General features: G+C 45.3%; 1 protein-coding gene and 1 long non-coding RNA gene across 4 annotated transcripts; one reads left to right on the top strand and one right to left on the bottom strand.

Moving 5' to 3' along the window:
- Window positions 1-5,330: 5,330 nt before the first annotated feature.
- Window positions 5,331-20,716, bottom strand: LOC127466964 (uncharacterized). 2 transcript variants are annotated; one of them, XR_007902907.1, is made up of 3 exons: window positions 20,141-20,716; window positions 7,795-7,937; window positions 5,331-6,012 (listed from the first exon to the last, which is right to left on the bottom strand). It is a non-coding gene; the product is annotated as an uncharacterized LOC127466964 (long non-coding RNA). The 2 variants fall into 2 exon arrangements; XR_007902908.1 differs by lacking the exon at window positions 20,141-20,716 and adding an exon at window positions 9,946-10,543.
- On the top strand, window positions 13,311-15,436 carry ID2 (inhibitor of DNA binding 2). 2 transcript variants are annotated; one of them, XM_051778408.1, is made up of 3 exons: window positions 13,311-13,837; window positions 14,062-14,126; window positions 14,882-15,436. In XM_051778408.1, the coding sequence occupies exons 1-2, from the start codon at window positions 13,490-13,492 to the stop codon at window positions 14,116-14,118; spliced, it is 405 nt and encodes a 134-aa protein (XP_051634368.1). In that variant the 5' UTR covers window positions 13,311-13,489; the 3' UTR covers window positions 14,119-14,126; window positions 14,882-15,436. The 2 variants fall into 2 exon arrangements, with proteins under 2 accessions (XP_051634368.1, XP_051634367.1); XM_051778407.1 differs by having other exon boundaries at window positions 13,313-13,837; window positions 14,796-15,436.
- Window positions 20,717-20,725: the final 9 nt, after the last annotated feature.

Below are 20,725 nucleotides of genomic sequence, written 5' to 3'. Positions count from 1 at the left end.
TCTGGTACTAAGTGAAGCAACAGAACAATTTAGACAGATGACTCTCACTGATAACTCTGCTCCCATACCAGCTATCATAAGCACCTATCCACACCACGGGTAACACTTCTATTGCTCTAGGAGAACACATCACGTGAGGATTACAGGAACAAAGTACTGCCTGACTTTTGCATCTGTCATCCTCGCAAGCTGCCTGGTTTTAAAACATTAGCAAAAATGGCAAGGTAACAGCTTGTGTTTGTTCTGTCATCCCCCCACTTCAAGACCCCTTACGCACTGAGAGACAGACTGCGGGTCAGGTTCTGCTCTGCCCCATTCTTTCTGTCGTTATTTACACCTGAAAAAACTGAGTGGAAAACATGCAAAATGGTACCATTTTGTTTTGATAGTGTTTTACCCTCACTTCACAGGGGTGAGAATGAATAGACAGGGTGCAAGGCAGTGGAGAATCAGGGATTCTGTATATTAAAAAACAGTGCAGACAGCCACAGAAAGTGTCAAACACCATACAAAAGGACTGTTCATGCATTCACGCTCAGCATCTGTGATCTGGACAGTATAAACAAAAGTAACTGTCTTTGAGCTATGTGGATTTTACAGGGTTTTGTTTATATAATTTAAAAATCAGCAGACCTGCAAGGCTGAATGTTGCAGGATGCTTTGCAAGCTGCAATCTCACCCATTTCAGAAGGCTTCGGAGCATACGCTGAGGAATTCCCTTATTGTTGATGGATGGTGAAGGCTATTGTCAGATGACTGATACTGGCTCTCTGCCATACGATGCTGGAGCTTACAGTATTAATTAAAAACCCTAAAACAATTTGAAGAATTGCCTGTCTGAAGCTCTGATTAGCTAGGATGCCTGCCCCTTCCATACGAAGTTGGGCAAGTAATAACAACTGGGAGGGAAGCCTTTCTGCCATGCTGAAAGGTTAAGATCTGTGGCTCCATATGTAAGAAAGCCACCCCCCCAAACAGACCTTTGATGCTTGAAGCCAAAATGCGCTCACATAGTCTGAGAGGGTGGACTCTGCGTCAGTCCCTCAGCCAGGCATGGGAGCTGAATTCACAGATATGCAAGAGTCAGGAAGGATGAAAGCAGCATGGTGGCTAAAAGCAAACTGGTAGAGTTGTGAGTGAAGGAGAGGGAAGGTAACAACCAGCAGAGCCAAGAGCTGCTCCTGTCTATGTCAGCTTCCAATGACAGCTGGTGATTACTAAAACAGCATCATGGCCTTGTCCTCCCCAGCAGGAAAGGGGTTGACAGCAGATCTGCAGCAGAAATAACACGAGCATGTTTTCACACAGGCTGCCTAGAAAACAATTTAACTTTTACTCTGCCCAGCTATTATCAGCAACACCCCACAGGCATCAAGGGTGAAGTGCATCTTAAGGAGTGATTCGAAGGAGAATGACTGGAAAGAATTTTCCAGACCTTTGTTCCACACATGCAGGACAGAATACAGGAAAACATGAAGGTATCTGTGTGGTAAAAGGACTTACGCACGGTACAGGCCAGCACTGCTAGCAGAGCAAAGGTCATATTCAACTATGCACCAAGTTAATAGAGCTGGAAAGAATGGATAAAGAGTCCAAAAAAAGAGCAAGGGTTTTTTTGCCTGGAGCACAGGGGATGTTATGTGAGGTTAGTGGTTTTAGGTGCAGGTTTTCTTCTTTAACTATCTGGTTTGTGAATTGATGGTGTTTTTTGTTGTCTAGAAGAAAATCTCACACATCCTGGGATTTTGTTTTGGTCTCCCTCATACTGTAAGTATACTTCAGAGCTGTTAAGTTCAACAGCCACTAGTTAAGCAGTTAAAGATGAGCTCTGACAAGTTTCCCAAGCTGCTTCTAAAATGTATTTGGCAAATAAATTCCTCCTCATCTGCTAATTTCAGACTTTTAAAATAATTTATCTCTCAAGTACATAACATAATGTTATTATCTTGTTCTTTACAGTCTGAGGGCAGAATCTATTTAGAACGTGAGCAGGCTGGCTATGTGCAAGTGTAAAGCTTTAGATAAAATTCACTTGCCAACCCAGAGCAGTGAAACAAATTCCCTCTCTGCTCTCACAGGCACCTGTTATACTAGCCAAAAAACAGCCACATCCTTCACACACATTCACAAACACACCTGAAGCTGGATCCAAAGCTGTGAACTGACAGGGAGAGTCTTCCTGGGTTTCACCGGATTTGCATCAGGCCCCATATGTGTAAAGCATCAAGACTACTGAGTCTCCATCAAAGGAGTTTCCACAGCCTGTTTCATGTCTTACCCACAGCCACCCCCATAACAGCTGATCCACACAGACAGCCTGCTTATTCTATACAGGAATGTACATTTGCAGCTTATATACATGTGCTTAACTCCACAAAACACTACCAAAATAGCAGAAAAGAGAGAAATTGGCACACTCCAGATTGCTTCTTAAAACAATTCTTCAAGGTATGTTGCTGCTCTCGGCACAGAGCAGAGAGTAGCACATCCCCAGATGGCAATGCCTTTACCAGGTTTAAAAAAGAAGCATCTGCATTACAACAAAAAACACCCAGTCAATAAAAAATTACTTAAAACTTTCCCATGACATTTTTTTCCCTTGGTAGAATCTATAAAAACACTACTGAAAACAACGCAGAAGCTCACATTAAAAAAAAAAAAAAAAAAGAAAAGAAAAGAATACAATCATGCTTCAGAAGAAAACCAAGGTTATTCTCCTGAACATTTTCTCAGGAAACTCTCAAAGAAATGGTCTGATGCTTACAAGGTCTGTCAAAAAACAAGGCTTCATATCTCATTCTTCCCAGGTCAGACTGCAACTTAGAATTTCCATTGCACCAGATGAATGTCCCAAATGACCACTTCTAGAGTGTCTCTTCTGTGAGGGTTATAAGGATTTCACTGGATCAGCTGTGAACCTATGTCTTTCATAAGCTAGGAAATTTATTTAGCTAGGGCTAAAATCACCACAGTTAACCTCACAAGTTGCCCTAATAGGAGACAGAAATACAGGAAGCTTCTTCAGAAGCATTCACTTTCTGGATAGTGTTGCTTATTTTAGCTTGTCATTTCAAACGAAAGAAACCCAAACTGATGAACAGAGATCTGAAACTTGAATTCTCCCTCTCTCCTGTTCCCCCCTTTAATCCTTAGACTTCCTTGTTGCTGTTCCAAATCTTCATCCAGCTGTGACTGGTACTTCTTGAGACTGATCCTTAGTGGTCACGTTACTGGCACTGCACCACTTTGGGAGTTCCCAAATGGAGAGCAGGAGCTGGAATCACTCTATGGGCCATGAAAAGCTTACTGGAAAGGACACCAAAATGCTCCTTGTTACAATTATTGCTTCTGCCATCCCAGAATCTCTTCCCACACTTACTAGACTATACTCTGTCCTACCATCAAAAGGTTCTCTTTTCAGGAAAAAAAAAGAAATAATTATAAGCTGTTATCTTTAAACCAATGGTCATTTGTGAAGCATCTGTCCAGAAAATGTACTGGTTCTGACTGCCAAATTTGTGATCAATGGGACCTGTTACTTCAGAGTGGCATTTTCATCACATTTTACGTATTTAAGAAAAATTCGTATTGACTTCTCATGTGGTAAACAGTCTCCTGACAAATGTCTGCTTTAAATGACTTGTCCATCGTCCCTTGCTACACATCACCTCACAAAAAAAAACTTCATTGCAGAGGCATGGATTCAGTTAAGCCCTCCACAGCAGAATTCAGCTGTTTTAAGAGAGCGTCTTGCTTCTTTCAGAACCCTTTGTGTACCTTCTACAACAACTGAGGTACAACTTCCACAGAAAGCAATCTCCCTCACTATTTAACTCACATCTCATGGCTAGGCTTTGTGAACGAAGATTTGGGAACTCACATCTATGCCCCAAAGAATACCCAGTCCTGCTAGTAAAGATTACCACAGTTAACAACAGGCTGAACGATGGTGCAGAAATGCACAAAGCATACAACTATGAGCATCTAGCCTAGAGGTTAAACTCTGTGGATTGTAAATCCCCAGTACTTCACAAGACCACAGCCAGAAAGACTTATTGGTGAAAGTATATTAGTCACTGCTCATTTTTCTCACTGCTGCCAGATGTGTCAAGTCAAAAAAAAAAAAAAAGGTGTGAAATTACCAAGAAAGTCTGAGAACCCGCCCTGACAGGGGCCATCCATATCAAGACCTGGATGTCTAATTAAACCATATGCTGGCTGGGCTAAGGACAGCTGGACTCAGAAATCAAGAGAGTATCAAGAGTAGAGTTAGGCTTTTAGACTTCTGTATTAGGTAGAAATAAGTCATCACAGAAGCAACGATTTTCTAAATTATCTGTAAACTGAGTCTTGAAAGACAGGCTTAGATGTAGACATCAATCAGACACATGCTGTAAGTCAAGCGAGGTGAATCCCATCTCCAGAGCCAAGAGACCTGTAGAGCTGTGAAAGGGAATAAGGAACACAAAACTATTGCTAATGAAGTGAAAACAAGCCGAGTGATAAGGCAGGAAACTAAGAAGCCGCTAAAAGTCTAAATTCTGATTGTTCAATGGAGAACTGAGATCCTCAGCTAGGTATCAACTGTTTTGTTTTGGCTCAAAATATTCTAACAAGTTTGTGCATTCTTTTAATATTTTCAGACCTCTGGTCTCAGCTGTAAACAATAGCTCGAAGCCTTAAGTAATTTAATTCCCAATTGCTTTCCCAATGCCAAATTTAAACGTATATCCTCAGTATTTTGATAAAAGAGGTAGAAGGGTTTCTCAACCAAGAGTTTTGGAATAGTTTAAGGCATTCAGCCTTATGGAGTGATTGACATGAACAATGTGGTGGCATCATCTTCAACTGTATTTGTAGCTAGAAACACACCAGGAGAACATATTACTGTAATTTTGCCAAACTGGACACTGATTTTCCACCATTGCTTCTACAATCTAAAATTTGCAAAATGACTGTACAGAAGCCTTTGGTGATCTTTAACAAATATTAAATTATAAAAACACATAGCTTGTCTTTTTCTGAAATTATCCATTTGCAAAGAATATATGTGCACCAAACTTAGACCAGCACAAAAAACACTTGCACTCCAGTAATCTGATAAGAAGGCTGAGTGACCTTTTGCTGATCTCTGATGAAACAATGAGGTACATAGTTGGAATTTATCCTGCAGTACACCACAGCACTACTCCATATTATCAAAAATGAAAAACTATAGCTTTTTGAAACTGAAAATTACAGGCTCATCTCTTCAGGGCTAGGATTAAACATGGTATTTTTAAAGGCATCCAACCTCCAGGTTTAGAAGTTAGAGACAAATTTTTCTGGGTATTCAAGTGCATAAAATGCAGTATGCGCTTAGTCCATTTTCTATAGTGCTTCAGTTTCTTTGATTTAAATAAGAAGCCTTTCGGTTTTTTTGAAATTCCCAACTGTAACTTTGTAGCATCTTCAGATATTTTTATGCATATTTTATGCAACTAACTCTTCTCTTAAAAGCAGTATATAGTGCCTCTAGTCACTTAGACTATCCACAAAAGTAGTTCGCACAATTACATTTAATAGTTCCACACTTAAATTTGAGACATCCAGCACCAGGATTCACAAGTGCAAACTAGGGGCATACACGGCTTTTAGGATCTACAGGCTCAGCAAAATATATACTTCATCCCAAGACATTTCACCACAGCCACCCATGTCCAGCCTCCCACTAAAGGAATGAGCATGGTACAGAGACAGAACTCAAACAACTAACTTTGATTACATACCCAAATTTTAAAGGCTAAATTCAGGTATGATGAATCAGAAAAATTAGTCATCCACAGTGGAATCCACCTCACTTGTCATCTCCAAGGCAGGCTTCAGGTTGAAATTGATTGTCTATCTTCTGCCGAGAACTGATGGAGAACAACAGTCCCCAGTGAGGAGATTTGTTCCATCCTGAGAGAGGTGTTGGATGGGCACAGAATGAATCACTCTCTGCAGGTGTCTCTTGTTCTCTCATCCCACTGACTGTAGAGAGATTAGACACAAAACCTCTAATTAGCTAAGATAAGGTGAGATGAACCTCACCCTCAATAATGGGTGAGTTTGCCAGGCCAGGCCCAGTATTCAGGCTTCTTGCCATCCAGGAGATGCCTCTACCCTTGAGCTACAGTGTCAGGCTCCCTCTTGTTTATAATCCCTCTGGCCCTTTGAAATTTGCATCTGTTTCTTTACTGTGGCAAGCTTGAACAGGATGGGTGGGTGTCCTCCACCTTAGCCTTATCTCTGGTCGTTAGGGTTGCTTTGCAAGCAGGAGGGAGCTTATATCACCTCTGATGAGGAGAACATTGAATCTGAATCTCTCACTTCCAGGACAAGTGCTCTCATGAGAAAAACTGCTTATGAGAAAGTAGCAGTTCTTTTCCTTCTTTGCCCCTGAACTTTCCGGCAGCTCCAGCTGCTGTGCTTTGTGCTAAGCTCCATGCTGTCATTGTGCATTTAACCATGATCTTGAGCACACCTCCTGGACCAGGCGTCTCCAGAGATCTAGACACATACCTATTTTGTGATTCCCAAGTGGGTTTATGCAGGAGACAGTCACTGAGAAAGCTTAACCTAGATAATGCTCAGTCTGGGCCTATAAAGAAGCAAAGTTTTAACAGCCTGGGAAACTGGAACTCACAGTGGTTCAGCAGGACTTGTGAGGGTGCACATGCATTTGGGATGCAGTGCACACATTTTGCTAAGCTGCACTTCCACTACCCAAACCCTGAGTGGAGTTAGGCTTTCCTGACCATAGAAAATTTTGGTCTATACATTAGTTTAAAAGGACTGAGAATGCTATGGGTCCTGTCTTGACATAACCTGTAACGATAGCTTTGGCAAAGCACAAAATTAGTACCACCTGCTTAATACTACAAAGCTTTCCACCATGGAACTGAGGTTTTCTTCCTGAAGCCAACAGGAAGGCAAAACTATAGACTGACCAACAACTAGTCACTAGTCACTACTACCAGTCGCAGTACAGACTCAATTTCTCCTCTGTGCTGATGAAACATTATTACTTAGCAAAACCAAAACACACAGAACACACTACACAAACACATCTGTATTTGAAATTATCATAGCTTTATATTTTGGGGGGGTGGCCTTAAAAACATACCTGGAACAGATTTTCAAAATCTTCTCCCACCAATTCAATTCCCAATCCCTCCATTTTTTTCAGTGAAATTATGCCAAGCATTTTGTCATCTTATTGCCATAGGCCTATACCTAAAAATCACAATCGGGCCACAACGGGAGACTGAGGGAAGCTGGACCAGCCAGCCAGATAATTAACAAATGAAAGAACTTTTAAATAAAGGCCATTAGGCCATTTTTATTCCTTGGTTTATTCCCTACTGTATGTGAGGTACTGTCAGTAACCTCTTGCCTGGCCCCTCTCTCTTTTCTATCCTGAATAGATTTTCCAGAGAATTGGTGGGAAGTGCAAAATCTGCAGCATTTTAGACCTACATTAATTTAAAGGTATCACTAGAAAAGCTACGCTAGATGAAAACCATCTGCTACATAAGGCATGTGCTAATAAGTGAACTTGCTTGATCCCAGATTTTAGCACAACTGTGTTAAGTTAGAGAGCCACCTAACTGGTTCACTATAAACACTTCTAGAGGACAATGTGTAACTTAATTAAAATATAGATATTGCATTAATAAAGATTTTTAAAAATATAGGAAGTGTATTTGGCTTTGATTACAAACATAATAGTTAATGCACAGATCTAATACACCTTGTACCAGTAATACTTACTCTGATAGAGAGATGCAGGTCTCAGAAAAATTTCATGGCATTGTTCTTCACATAGGATCAGGTAAGTAACAGCCCCCTTACAGGTGACAGTTCATGTAGAAATGCCTCCAGGGCACCGGTCCTACTTGCAGAAATGAGAAATCCTAGAAAACAGAAGAAAACATTAGAATTGAAGTGTCTGAATTTGGATTAGATATAAATGCAGCAAACCCACTCAATTCACATTGAAACACCTCTCTTTCCAAGATGGTGATAGAAAGTAGTTTAAGGTATTTTACTCCAAAACAGTACTTTAGGAATCTGATCATAAAATGATACCAATGTCAAAACAGGATCTGAACAAAAGCCTGCCCCTTCTATGGTCCAACACTTCTAGTGAAAATGGAAATGTCTCAAAAGAATGAAAAAACATTTATGTTTTGCTACAATATATCCCAAGCCTCCAACAACATGCGGTTTGGGATTAATAGCAGCAGATCGGGGACGCTTAAAAGTGGGGATGAAGGGAATGATACCGTACAAAAGCAACATTATTCAAAAGCATAGTGGGGGGAGAGGAAAAGAGATCTTAAAGTTGGCAGATCCGTGGCATTTGCAAATACGGCCCAGAAAAGAATGGAGTTTGGAAATGGGTTTCAGAGAAGGTGCATCCATCTGTTACTTGAAGCAGAACACAGAGGGGTTCAGAGTGGGGTGGAAGCAGTGGGTATTCTCTTGGCCAGTGAAGGTACCTGAAGTGAGGGACAGCAGTGATGCCCAGTCCTACCGCCCTGAGAGCCGGTGTCGGGAAGCAGGACTCATGCTCCCATGTTTGTTATTCACAAACAGCCCCGGGAGCAAGGGGATGTCACCCAGGGGTCCCGCTCCCCAGCCGGTGGTGCACGGCAGCTGTCCCGGGGCTGAGGGACACCGGCTGCGGTCGCACACGGCAGCACACGCGGGACACGCGCGTGGCGGAGGGACAGTGGCCGCAGCCGCGCCCCTGCCAGCCGGGTCTGCAGCGCCGGGGACGGGGGCAGGGGGAGGGCTGCTGCCGGCGTGGCAAGGAGTGAGCAATGAGGTAGGGAAAAGTAGAAATAAAATTTAAAAAAAAAAGTCCCTTCCCCCAAGGCAGCTGTGGAGTGCGCTGAAACCCCCTTTTAGGCACAATCAGCCCCGAGCATCTGGGCAAGGATGAGGTGGGTGCAAAGTGCACGGGGAGGAAATGTGTCAGCTGCAGCATCCGAGAGCAGCGGAGCAAGCTCAGACGGGAAATGAGCTTGCGAAGTGCACCCGACAAGATGATCGCGGGGATAAGATGCTTCTATGGAAACTGCAGCCCGATGAACCAAAAAACAGTTTGATGGCAAAGTTTTAGCAGGAGCCGGCTCATGCCTGGTTTCAGCTACATTCCCCACCCCCTGAAGAAAAAAAGAATAAAAAGCTGCACAATGTGTTTCTTGTTATGAACAAAAAAAAAAAAAAAAAAAAGGGGAAAAAAAGGAAAAAAATGGGGACACAGGTTTTTTCCTGTATGGGCTACATCATATTAAGCTGTAAGTTTAGTTCTGGACAAACAATCTCTTGTTGCATCTCTGCGATGGAGGTTAATGAATTCCCACAGATGATGTTGGCCAAACAGTGGTCGGCTTGTGACTTGATTTCCAGCATCATGATGTGAGGGGATCAGTATAGAAAAGCACTTTGAAGGGAAGAGGCTGCCTACAGCAGGATTGTTTCTACAAGCTAATTGTACTGAGTGCAGCTGCACAAAGCTGGATCAACAGTAATAGAAGGCGGCGCAGACTTCCTGACGCCAGCCCCGCAGAGCTCCCACCAACAGCCTGGCAATTCCAGATTGTTTTCCAGACCTTATCTCTCCCCCAAGTTTTTTTTTTTCTTTAGTCCTTTTTTTTTTTTTAATTTTGTGACCGGAACAAAAGTAACAGGAAAATCCTTTGTGAAAGTAGAAAATGCTGTTACAGATCGGTGCCTTTTGCAGAAGTTGTAACTAAATATTTTGCATGCATTACTCTCCCTCCCGCTCAAAAGAAAGAAAGAAAAAAGCCAACCCCCAAACTTCTAAAACTTTTCTTTGAATGAATTGGAAATGTGAGGCAAACAAAAGGGAGAGGGTAGTTAAAAACGGCCGGGTTTAGCGAGATATTTTACCTGGTACACTGAAAACTCCTGTATCAAAACTTATTTGGACACCCCACTTGGACAGGCTGGATGGTGTCAATGACTTGGAAATGGGCCAATTTTAACAGATTTTTTTTTTTTTTTTTAGTCTGGTTTGATGGCTTAAGTACTCGGCAATTAAAGCCATTTACATTATTACTGAATGTTTTAGATAGATTTCATTAGAGGCAAGGGACACTGCCGCGGAGGAACTCGCTGCTCGCCCAGCCCCGCGGGCTCTGCCCGCAGCCCCTCGCCCCGCACACGCCCCAGAGGGGGACCTCGGGCTGAGAAGACCGTAAAAGGCGAAAGGACAGGCAGCCTTCAAAAAACCCCGGGACTTTTCCTCGTAGAAAATACTTTTTTTTTTTTTGAGGGGGGGGTGGTGTTAGGGGGTGAGGGGATGGTGCTGGTGTGGCAGGACCGAACCGCACCGCAGCCCGGGAAGCTCAACCCGCTCCTTCCCGCCCGGGTCGCCCCTGCCCGAGGGACCTTTCCCGCGGACGCGCCCCCCTCGTCCCTCCGCGATTTTTTCCCGGTTTATTCTTTCCTTTCTGCGGGCTCCCCCCCTTCCCACATTCCCTCTTCCCCCCCCCCGCAGCATGGCGGGGCGTCCGGCGGCGGCCCCCGCTGCAGGTGCGCCCGGGAGGGGGAAGCGGGGCCGGGCGGCCGCCGCGGGCGCAGCCCCGGTCGCCATGGCAGCCGCCTGAGCGGCGCCGCCGGGCCCGGGCGGCGCGGGCGGGGGGGGCGGCGGCGAGGGGCTGATGTCACGGGGCTGGCGCCGCGCAGTCCGGGCCGGCCCCGGGCGCGGGGCGGGGCGCGGGGGTTGCGAGAGGGGACACGGCGCCCCCGGGGCGGCCGCGCTCCCGCCGCCGCTGCCGCGCACCCGGAGCCGCCCCGGGCTTGGCGCCGGGCGGGCCGGGGCCCCCCGAGCCCGCGGCGCGCAGCCCCGCGCTTGTGATTTTGAGGAGAAAGCGGCGCTTTGTGCGCGGCTCTGGGCGGCCGCGGGTCCTGCCAGATGTTTGCAGCGGCGGCGTTTCGGAGGTTGGGAGCCGGCTGTGACAATCCCGGCTGAAAACTATAAAGAGGCGAACGCGCGGCTCCCGAGGCACCCGGAGCTGCCTGGGACGGGCCGTGGGGAAAAGCCCCCGAGGAGCAGCTCGCAGCCCCGATGGTTTCGGGGGGCCCCCCCGGGGTTCCCCCCGCGGGCAGCGGCAGAGACGCGGCTGCCGGGACCGCGCGTGGAACCTGCGTCGGAGCGCAGGAGCTTCCAGAGCTTGCGAGCCCCTGCCAAAGCTGTCAGGGCTTAAAGATCAGAATTGTGGGAATTAAATGTTAGCAAAAAAGCCAGTTCAGCCGCTCGCTTTGGGGAAGCGCAGCCTGCTCGCGGGCTACTTTGCGTGCAGAAAGCGCCCATGACAATCATTAGATGACAGAGAAAATTGCCAGGTTAGCCTCTCCACACAACTTCCCGGTGTTCTAAAAGCCCTCGGTGTAGAAAACCGAAAGCATTAGCACAGGGTCCTCTGCAGCGCCTGGCCGGCCGGTCCTGCCGCGCTGCTGCGCTGTCCAAGCAGGACAGTGATCGGAGAAGCATGAACATATTTACGTTGGCTATTATTACACTAAAAACATGGTCAAAATTTCTTCCACTGGTGCCTTCATTAGACAGAAAGGCAAGCACGTTGCAAGACTAAAACCTGTGGCCTCAGGTCAAGTACTACCACCAACTGATAGTTTAGCAATGTAAAGGATTGAAGTCGCTCTAAGTGGTGATTTTAATCGAGTCGTTAATTGGCAGCGTTACTGTAGCTAATAATAATAACAGTAACAATAACAACAGTTATTACTATTTACTTTCTGTAACTGCACTTGAACAGTGTATTTGTCTTCCTAACAGATTGAATGTCGAGATTCACTTTCACCCTTCGCGTCTCAAAACGCGTTGAATTGTGTTCCTGTCAGCCTCGGCACCGCCTCCAGTCCACCCCCGGAAAACATCCCCGGGGCAAACACCCTGGTGTGACAGTCACCAAAGTGTCCTGCTAGAGAATAGCCAACCACCAGCTCAGGAATGCCACGTTAATTGGAAAAAACACTGATGCGGCTCTTCTCAGCTTTGTCTCCAAATGTCCGTAATGTTCCACCCCCGCAGCCCCGACTCCCTTCGTGTAGCTACGCAACAACTGTGCAGATATATCCAATATTTGCCTGCTTTTAATAGTTATGATTGACAGCACAATCCTCACTGATTTTATGGATGTGTGCCGTTACTACGGTTTTGTTTGCAATGAACACTAATGTACTTTAAGTATCCGTGTGGTTATTATAGAATTGCTGTAATTTATGCAGAATTTAATTTGTATTAATTGTATATATATGTTCACACTTTTGTGAGTTGAACTTTCCTTAGGTAGAATGTGTCAGTTTGTTATACAGCCAGTAGTATAAGCAAAATACAGGAAAATACAGTGGAACTAAACTTAAAAATAAAATCAAAGTCACTTCAGCTAAACAACAACAACAACAAAATAAATTAACTTTTTCCTCTGGAATGTTTCTGGAAGATGTTTCAGTGGCTGCAGCCAAAAGCTGCTAAAAGTACAGCGTGTAGTAAGTATTTGCATTTGTCACCAGAAACAATCTATGCATAATTAATGGCAGTACTGTGTCACGAGCACTGATAGGGCGCAGATGAGCAGCCTTTCAAGGGTAATACATGTAAATGCACTTCCAATATGCACATTTGCTTAATGATCTCCAATTAATAGTATCATCTGAAGTAGTCCCGTTCTCGGGAAGCAGGGCGCTGGAAGCGGCGCCTGCCTGCCTGCCTGCCTGCCTGTTGGGGTGCTTAGTGTCCCGTTCTCATCACGGCAGAAAGCTGCAGTGGGCTCTAGAGGTTTATTTAATCTTGATTTATCTCATTCCCGCTTACACCTGCAGCCTACAGCGCTGGGCTGCTGACCCGGTCGGTGATTTACGGCACCGTGTGCTGAGTGGGTTCATAGAAACACCGACGGGATGGTCCAATTCACGACGACTTGGAGAAAGCTTAGCCCGCACCACCGCTCACTGCAGCGGGGTCTGCGCGTCCCGCGCGGCCAGCCCCGCACACTGCAGCGTGTCTGTGCGGAGGGCAGCGCGGGATTGGGGCCAGTGCGGGACTGGGGGGGCCGGGGGTGCAGTGTAGGGTACAGGACGGACAAGGACAAGAACACCCCAGCGCTGCCCCGCGCTGCCCGCACTATTTACTGCCTCAGCTGTGCGGCACGACCACGCCCCCCGCCGCGATTGGCTGCGCGGGCGGAAGGCCCCACCAGTGAGGGCGCCGCGGGGTGATGGACGTGCCGGCGGCGGCCAATGGCAGCGAGCGCGGGCCGGGCCCGGCCGTGGCCGCTATATAAGAGCGGGCGCGCAGCTCCGCACCTCAGAGCGAGCTCCGGCAGCGCCCCAGTGGGACGGCAGCGCCCGCGCCCCGCAGGCTTCAGTTCGCCCGCTGGAATAGCGCTCTTCCGCCCGCCCGCCTGCCAACATGAAAGCCTTCAGCCCGGTGCGGTCCGTCAGGAAAACCGGCCTCTCGGAGCACAACCTGGGTATCTCCCGGAGCAAGACCCCCGTGGATGACCCCATGAGCCTGCTGTACAACATGAACGACTGCTACTCCAAGCTGAAGGAGCTTGTCCCCAGCATCCCGCAGAACAAGAAGGTGAGCAAGATGGAAATCCTGCAGCACGTCATCGACTACATCCTCGACCTGCAGATCGCCTTGGACTCGCACCCCAGCATCGTCAGCCTCCACCACCAGAGACCCGGGCAGAACCCTTCCTCCAGAACTCCTCTGACCACCCTTAACACAGACATCAGCATCCTCTCGCTACAGGTACGTGGCTCCCCCGCGCTCCGGCTCGCCGCTGACCTGGATCGGGGAGCTCGGGTGGCATTAACCATGTCCCCAACGCGGGTGGCGCGGGCCGTGTCCCCGCGGCGCGGATGTATCCAGACGTGCCAAGGGGGAAGCGCTGCGGCACCCGGGACACTCCCGCTCCCGGCTCCCTGAGTGCTCGGCCACCTCGCCCTTACCCTGCTCTTCTTTTCTCGTCGCAGGCGTCCGAGTTCCCCTCAGAGCTCATGTCAGGCGACAGCAAAGCACTTTGTGGCTGAACCGAACGGTGAGTGCAGTGGATCTTATTTCTAAACTTCGCGTAAAAAGTGGCTCCCCGGGGAACGGGAGCCGTGATGGCTAATGCTAAAAGTCTGTCTTTAAAGTTTGTTACGAGATGCCTTTGTAATTACTAAGAAATAGGGCTAATAACTGGGTCGTAAGGTCCTAAGTGTGTGTGTCACTGAGGTTCACCCAGCAGCACAGGCTGCTCTGATCTTGCTCGCTGCTTAATGCAAGTTCTTATCTGTTCTTGGAGTCTTAACTTCCCGGGCAAAAGTGACTGATTAAGTTGGGAATCTTGGCACAATTCCTTAAATTCTGTGATGTGGGATTGTCTGCGCTATCAGTTAAATAAATGACTGCTTTTAATCAAATAATTGCTCTAAGAGGCAGACTGGCGCCTCTGAGCATTGCGTTTACAGAGATCTAAATAAAGATTGGACTGAGAATCCTCTTTCTACCCTCTCCCTGGAGTGTATGTTATTTTAATGTTCAATCTGTGTTTTTGAGAGAGAGTGTGTGAGCGTGTATGTGTTGCATCTGGACGCCAGGGTTTGCCCAATCTCTGAGTGTTTGGTTAAATGTTCAAACTGTGGCTTCCTCTCTGGCGCCAGTCTGTCCGGATCTCTGCCCTGTTAGCATTCTCCTAAATATGCCTCTCTTCAATCTCTTGCAGGTGTTCCACTGATGACTTTTTTTTTTTTTTTTGCACAAGAAAATGTCTACAGGATTTTTTTCTGAGGTGCTGAATTTATTTTTCAGCTGTATCTGGAGGGGAAGATCCACGTTCAACTAAAAGGACCTTTTAAAATTAATAAAGAAGAAAAAAAATCAAGATTGATCTTTATCCCCACCCCATTTTTCAACTTGGACTGAACCTAGTTATTTATGAAGAGACTCTTAAATACCCTTTCCCTAGTTGGAAGGCTTCCTTTATATACTATTCCCAACGTGGGGAGCGAAACAAAAATCTCACAAGGAGTTGCCCATTTTAAAGCAGACTTTGCCTTTTTTTCCAAAGGTGGAGCGTGAGTACCAGAAGGATCCAGTTTTCAGTTTTTTAGGAAAGTCTGTGGTCAGAAATTACCTTTCTGACACAAACCTAGGACTGAATGCTGTGTATATATTTATATATAAATATATATATATGAGTGAAACCTTGTGAACTCTTTAATTAGAGTTTTCTTGTATAGTGGCAGAAATAATACATTTCTGCAAAAAGTGTAATGATGTACTTAATCATGCTAAACTTTTTATAAAAGTTTAGTTGTAATCTTAACCCTTTTTATACAAAATAAATCAAGTGTGTTTATTGAACTGATTGCTTGCTTTATTCTTTGGGGACCAACTGTTTGCTGGCTTTGATTTGTGTTGTGTTTTTGTTGTTTGTTTTTTTTTTAATACTTATACATTCTGTTATGACTTTTATCAAGTAAAAATTAAAATATGTAGAGATTATAAAAGAATAAAATTACCTGAAGTGAATAATTCTTGTAACTTGGAAAATCTTATTTGAGTGTATATTGTAAACTTCTAAGTGATCTGCCTGTAAGCAGTGTGAAAGGAACTAGGTGAGGAATTTATTACACAGGGGATGCTATTGACAAAGTGTTTGGAAATGTACAAAAGCAGTTAATCGTGAGACATTCCCATGGAGTATTGCCTTTTTTCTTCCCTCCCACCCCTATGAATGATTCAGTTTGGGGTAGTAATGGCCCAGATCTGTTAATTTGTGTTTAGAATAATCACTCAGAATTCAGGGTTGTGGGTGGTTATTAGTCCCCCAATGATTAAATTTCTCTAAAAAGGCTTTGAATGTGAGAGTTGGTGATGCGTTAACATGGGATCTAGAATGATGAAGTGACTGTTGCCTTTCCACACTGGAATTTTCAAGCTTCCATGCAATATTTCAATGAAATGGGGTTTCTAATCAGTTGCAGCAGCTTCTCCATATGACTAAGATACTGGGAATTGAGCTAAATCGCTGTTGTGTTACTGATTAAACTTTGGCTGCTCCTACAGGGACTCTCTCCATAAGAATTAAATTAAGTTTGAAATAGGAGTCTAAATTCCTGAAAGCCAGCAACGGTTTGTTTCTTCTTCTCTCTTTTGCCCTCAGAAGCTATGCTATAATATCCCTTATTCAAGGGACATTTACTGTACCCTGTGGAACTACTGTCCATTAGATATGTTTAGTTGTCATAAGACAGTGCCTTATCAGATGACATTCTAATTTAAGATCACTCATAAACTTCACTGAAATGGGAAGTTAAGCTGGGTCCTGCTTAGGAATGGAAGAATCACTTGTAATTGGAACAAAAGAAACTTCACTGCTGGCTCAGGTAAGTACAGCGCTCTGGCAGGCACTACACTTAGGGCCTGAGGGAGCATGTTCAAGGTTCCTGTGCTCTGAGGACTCTTAGCGTGAAAGGCAGGAGCCTCACCTGGGGCCAGTAACACTTTCACCAGCGAACAGGTGGGTGGGTGGTGCTCTGGGGCAGCAGCAGCTGCCTTCCTTGCCCTTGACACCAAATCCATTCACGTAGGCTGGGAGAAAGCCAGCTCTGATCTCTTAATACTGACGCTGCCCTGCCCAAGCAGAAGCGTGCCCTCTCAGAGGATCAATGCAATCAGAAGACAAGAAGGGTTAGCAAAAGCTGGGACGGGGCGGGGGGTGGAGAAGGACACGGCCCAGAGCTGATCTGCATCTCACCATGCCCAGCCCCGCAGGGATTAGGGAAATCTCTCCCTGTAGCACACACCGGCTGTGCCTCCTGTGGCCAACCCTCGCTACTGTCTCAGCGCTCGGAGAGCGCGGCTTGTTCCAGCTTCGTGCAATCAACATTTAACCCTGACAGCCCAATAGTGAAATACTTCAGTGCCGCAACTCAGCACGCCTCAGTCCCTTTTATATACTCCTTTTCCTGTGTATTTTACTTAACCTTGAACAGTATCACATTCGGGATTGTAATCACAGTATTGAGATCTCTGTCATTCCCAACTACTAACAATCTAATGCAATTGCCACCAACTTCACCATAAAAACTAATTTTTCACCCTACTGCTCATTTTAGGGTGAGACCACAGTAAGTGTCACTTTAAACTTACAGTTCAGTTTATAAAATGAAAGAGCTGCAACGGTCAGATCACTGTAATTATTTTAAGATCAACCCCTTTAGAAACTAAGGCATTTACACTTTGATATTTTTAAACTATGAGATGATTAACACACTTGTAGAATGAAACCGATTTCCTTATCATGCATAGCCAAAAGAGAAATTCACAATTTACAAGGCGTGGGGAGATGAGCAGGAAAACAAACAAACATGTTTTAAAAAATGTAAATTAAGAAAGGAAAAAAAATTTCCTCTTTCAGGATTAACTAATTCCTCATTTTGACAATGCATTCCTACGAACAGAACTAAGGGTTTAAACTAGGTGTTCATTTAGAGATTCAGTCTTTTGTTTTGTTCTGAAGAAAGATTTTATCATTCAAAGATCAATAGCAAGGTCAAAACTGAGTACCCAAAAGCCTTAACATTTATTCTTAAAGTTTCCTTAGAGATGTGGGATTTCTTTATTCTGTAGCATTATCATTGTCCCTCTAGAGTGCATTAGAAAAATCTGTGATATTTTCACCACTTTCCCTGGCCCATTTACTGTCTCTGGACATGGCTGTTGCCAACAGCCCTGTTAACTGTGTAGCTGAACATAGTAGATCAGGACCTGCAGTCAATGATGTTATAGCAAAATATTTTGGGCAACAATCATATTTAAATTCTGCAAAGTCTTTGAGTAGGTCATGTATGAAAATTGCAAATGTACCTATAGGCAATTTTTTCCCATGGGGGAAAAAAACCCAGAAATGCAACATGAGGACTCTTCATCTAGAAGAGAGGTTTCCTAACCTGACTTTTCTTGTGTATTGCCCTTAACAACATATGGCCTAGCTCCCAACGTCATCCCAGACAGAAATCGACGGACTCACACCCGCGGGTGTCCCTCCAGCCCATCTCCGGGTAAGGGAACGCAGAGAGCAGGCTGAGGTTTGTTTACTCACTCTCGGGAAAACAGCACTGCGCCTATCTCACCAAAACCATTCAGAAGCCACTTTGCAAAAACAGTGCCAATATTTTGACAAAAAGCACGACCGAGAGCGCTGACTCCGAGCAAAGGCAGCACCTCTGAGCTGTCTGCGCTCCGCGCCGGCTCGGTCCCGCCGCGCGGGGCGGGCGGTGCGTGGAGGTCCGTGCGTGGAGGTCCAGTGCCACCCTCCGGGCCGGCCGAGCACCGCAGCGACACCGGCCCGCACAGCGACACCGGCCCGCACAGCGACACCGGCCCGCACAGCGACACCGGCCCGCACAGGGACACCCGCCCGCACAGCGACACCGCCCCGCACAGGGACACCGGCCCGCACAGGGACACCCGCCCCACACAGGGACACCCGCCCCGCACAGCGACACCGCCCCGCACAGGGACACCCGCCCCACACAGGGACACCCGCCCCACACAGGGACACCCGCCCGCACAGCGACACCCGCCCCGCACAGCGACACCGCCCCGCACAGCGACACCGCCCCGCACAGGGACACCCGCTCCGCACAGGGACACCCGCTCTGCACGCCCTTCACGGGCTGCCATTAGCGCCCAGGTCTCCCGTCATTATTTAAAACCCCGTTTTGTACTTGCTTCTGCGAAACGATGCTTTAACAAATTCAGCTCTGTTGGCCGGGAAGTTCGTTCCTAAGTGACACGGTTCGTAAAAGCGTGAAGAAAAAGCTGCTTTGAAATAATAAATGCTTTGCTTGTACCATCATGGGGAAAAGTACTAATTTGATTAGCACTAATTTGTATTTGATTCTGGAAAGTAAAACACATTCTCTAAACAATCTGGTATGTGTAAAGGATTCTTCCATACAACAGTTTGCAGTCTGGATCAATTCACACAGTGTGGGAAAGAGATAAAATTATAATTTACTAATGAGAATTATCATACTTGTGATTAAGCATCTCTTCCTGTTTACCACTGCCCTTGCTTACTTACAACAAAAAATGATTTACACAGCTTTTACTGGAAGCTGTAAGGAAGAGGGACAGCAGAATGCAACTGTCGCATGACAAAAGATTCAGTAAACTACATAAATGCTGGTATTCAATTTTGTTCAGAAAAAGATTTTTTAAAATGTACTCTTTAAAACTACAGTTTTGTAAAAGGATCAGTATTTCCTGATTCTACAGGTAAATGAAAATGTTGATCTTTGAAATCAAATTTTTTTTATCCACATTACCACAATTCCTCTCTAGAACAGTCATATAAGTTATCATAATTTGAAAATGTAGGAGCCAAATGCAAACACTATCTCAATAAAACAAAACTGATATTGCACAGCAACAGTCACTGATTGTATGAGCCATTCGCTAAAGTAAATTGAAGGAAAAAACAAAGGACAAAACTAACAAATGCAATTTGGGAGTCAATCCTAGTAACTGAGAGGAATTAATATTTCAGATGGTTACTTGATTTGAAAAAAATATTCAAAAAGGGGGACCCTAGGCAAAAACTATAAATAGGGCCAAACTGAGAAAAAATAATTGCACAGGAAGTGCTGCAGTGGACTCTGCTGCTAGCTGCCCTAGAAGACAGTCCTTTAGTTGCTATTTCACAAGAGCATGATGAATGGATAGATAAAATGACATTATATGAAGCTACAAGACCTATCCAGATTTGAAACAATTAAAGTAACTACATTCGTTTCCAAAAAGAATAAGTTTTTATAATTTCTTGTAAATATCACCACAAATTACACAATGTCTGTGGTGAACACTTTTATGAATACATTAGGTATTTCTACTTAAAGCTAACAGCCTGAAACAGCTCTTAATTTTACTACTGATGGCAGAACTTCAAAAGCTCATACAGAGTTGGGGGTTTTTTTCTTTTTTTTTTTTAATAACTGGATTGTATTTTTGCTGAATTTCTCTTTCATTTGGAAGAGAACAAATTATTTGGGTACTTACCATCTTGCATTTGAGCAGACACAGGACCAGCAGTATTGCCTCACTGAAGCCCATCTCGTGCAGCCCTCTTGCTAACAGCTGCAGTAACTGATGCTTGCGGATGAGCACAAGATCAGCTTTGGGTGGTACTTCCTCCATGTATTCTCAGCATCTCATGTTCTCCTAGAACAGCTTTCCTCATATTTTAGATTCACTTTGATGATTCATTATTAGATTCACTTTGATGTAGTTTGTCAATACAGAACTTGAATATCCTACTGGATTTATACCTGTCATCTTATTTTTTCCTCACCCTGAGAAGAGATGTAGAGCTCTAAAGGGGGAGAGAGGGGCAGGAAGAAAAAGGGAGGACAGAGATAATGTAAGACTAAACATTTACTGCATATTAGACTGGAAAAGATCAAAGCAGCATGTCTGGCCTTAAAAAGGCAATGAAGTTGAAGTTTGAGTTGTGTTTTCAGTCTTGTGCAAGTTTCTTTCACCTGGAGTAGAGAGCCCAGCTTCCAAACCAGACAGACCATGTCACTCAAGGACACACACAGAACTGAGCTGGGTTGGCTATGTCTGATACCAGCACCCCAGGGA

Source organism: Manacus candei, unplaced genomic scaffold (genome assembly GCF_025592945.1).
Source record: "Manacus candei isolate 608988 ecotype Guabito, Panama unplaced genomic scaffold, ASM2559294v1 h1tg000011l, whole genome shotgun sequence".
NCBI classification, from domain to species: Eukaryota; Metazoa; Chordata; class Aves; order Passeriformes; family Pipridae; genus Manacus; species Manacus candei.
Note: the sequence above shows the minus strand (reverse complement) of the source record. Positions and strands in the feature narration are given on the sequence as shown.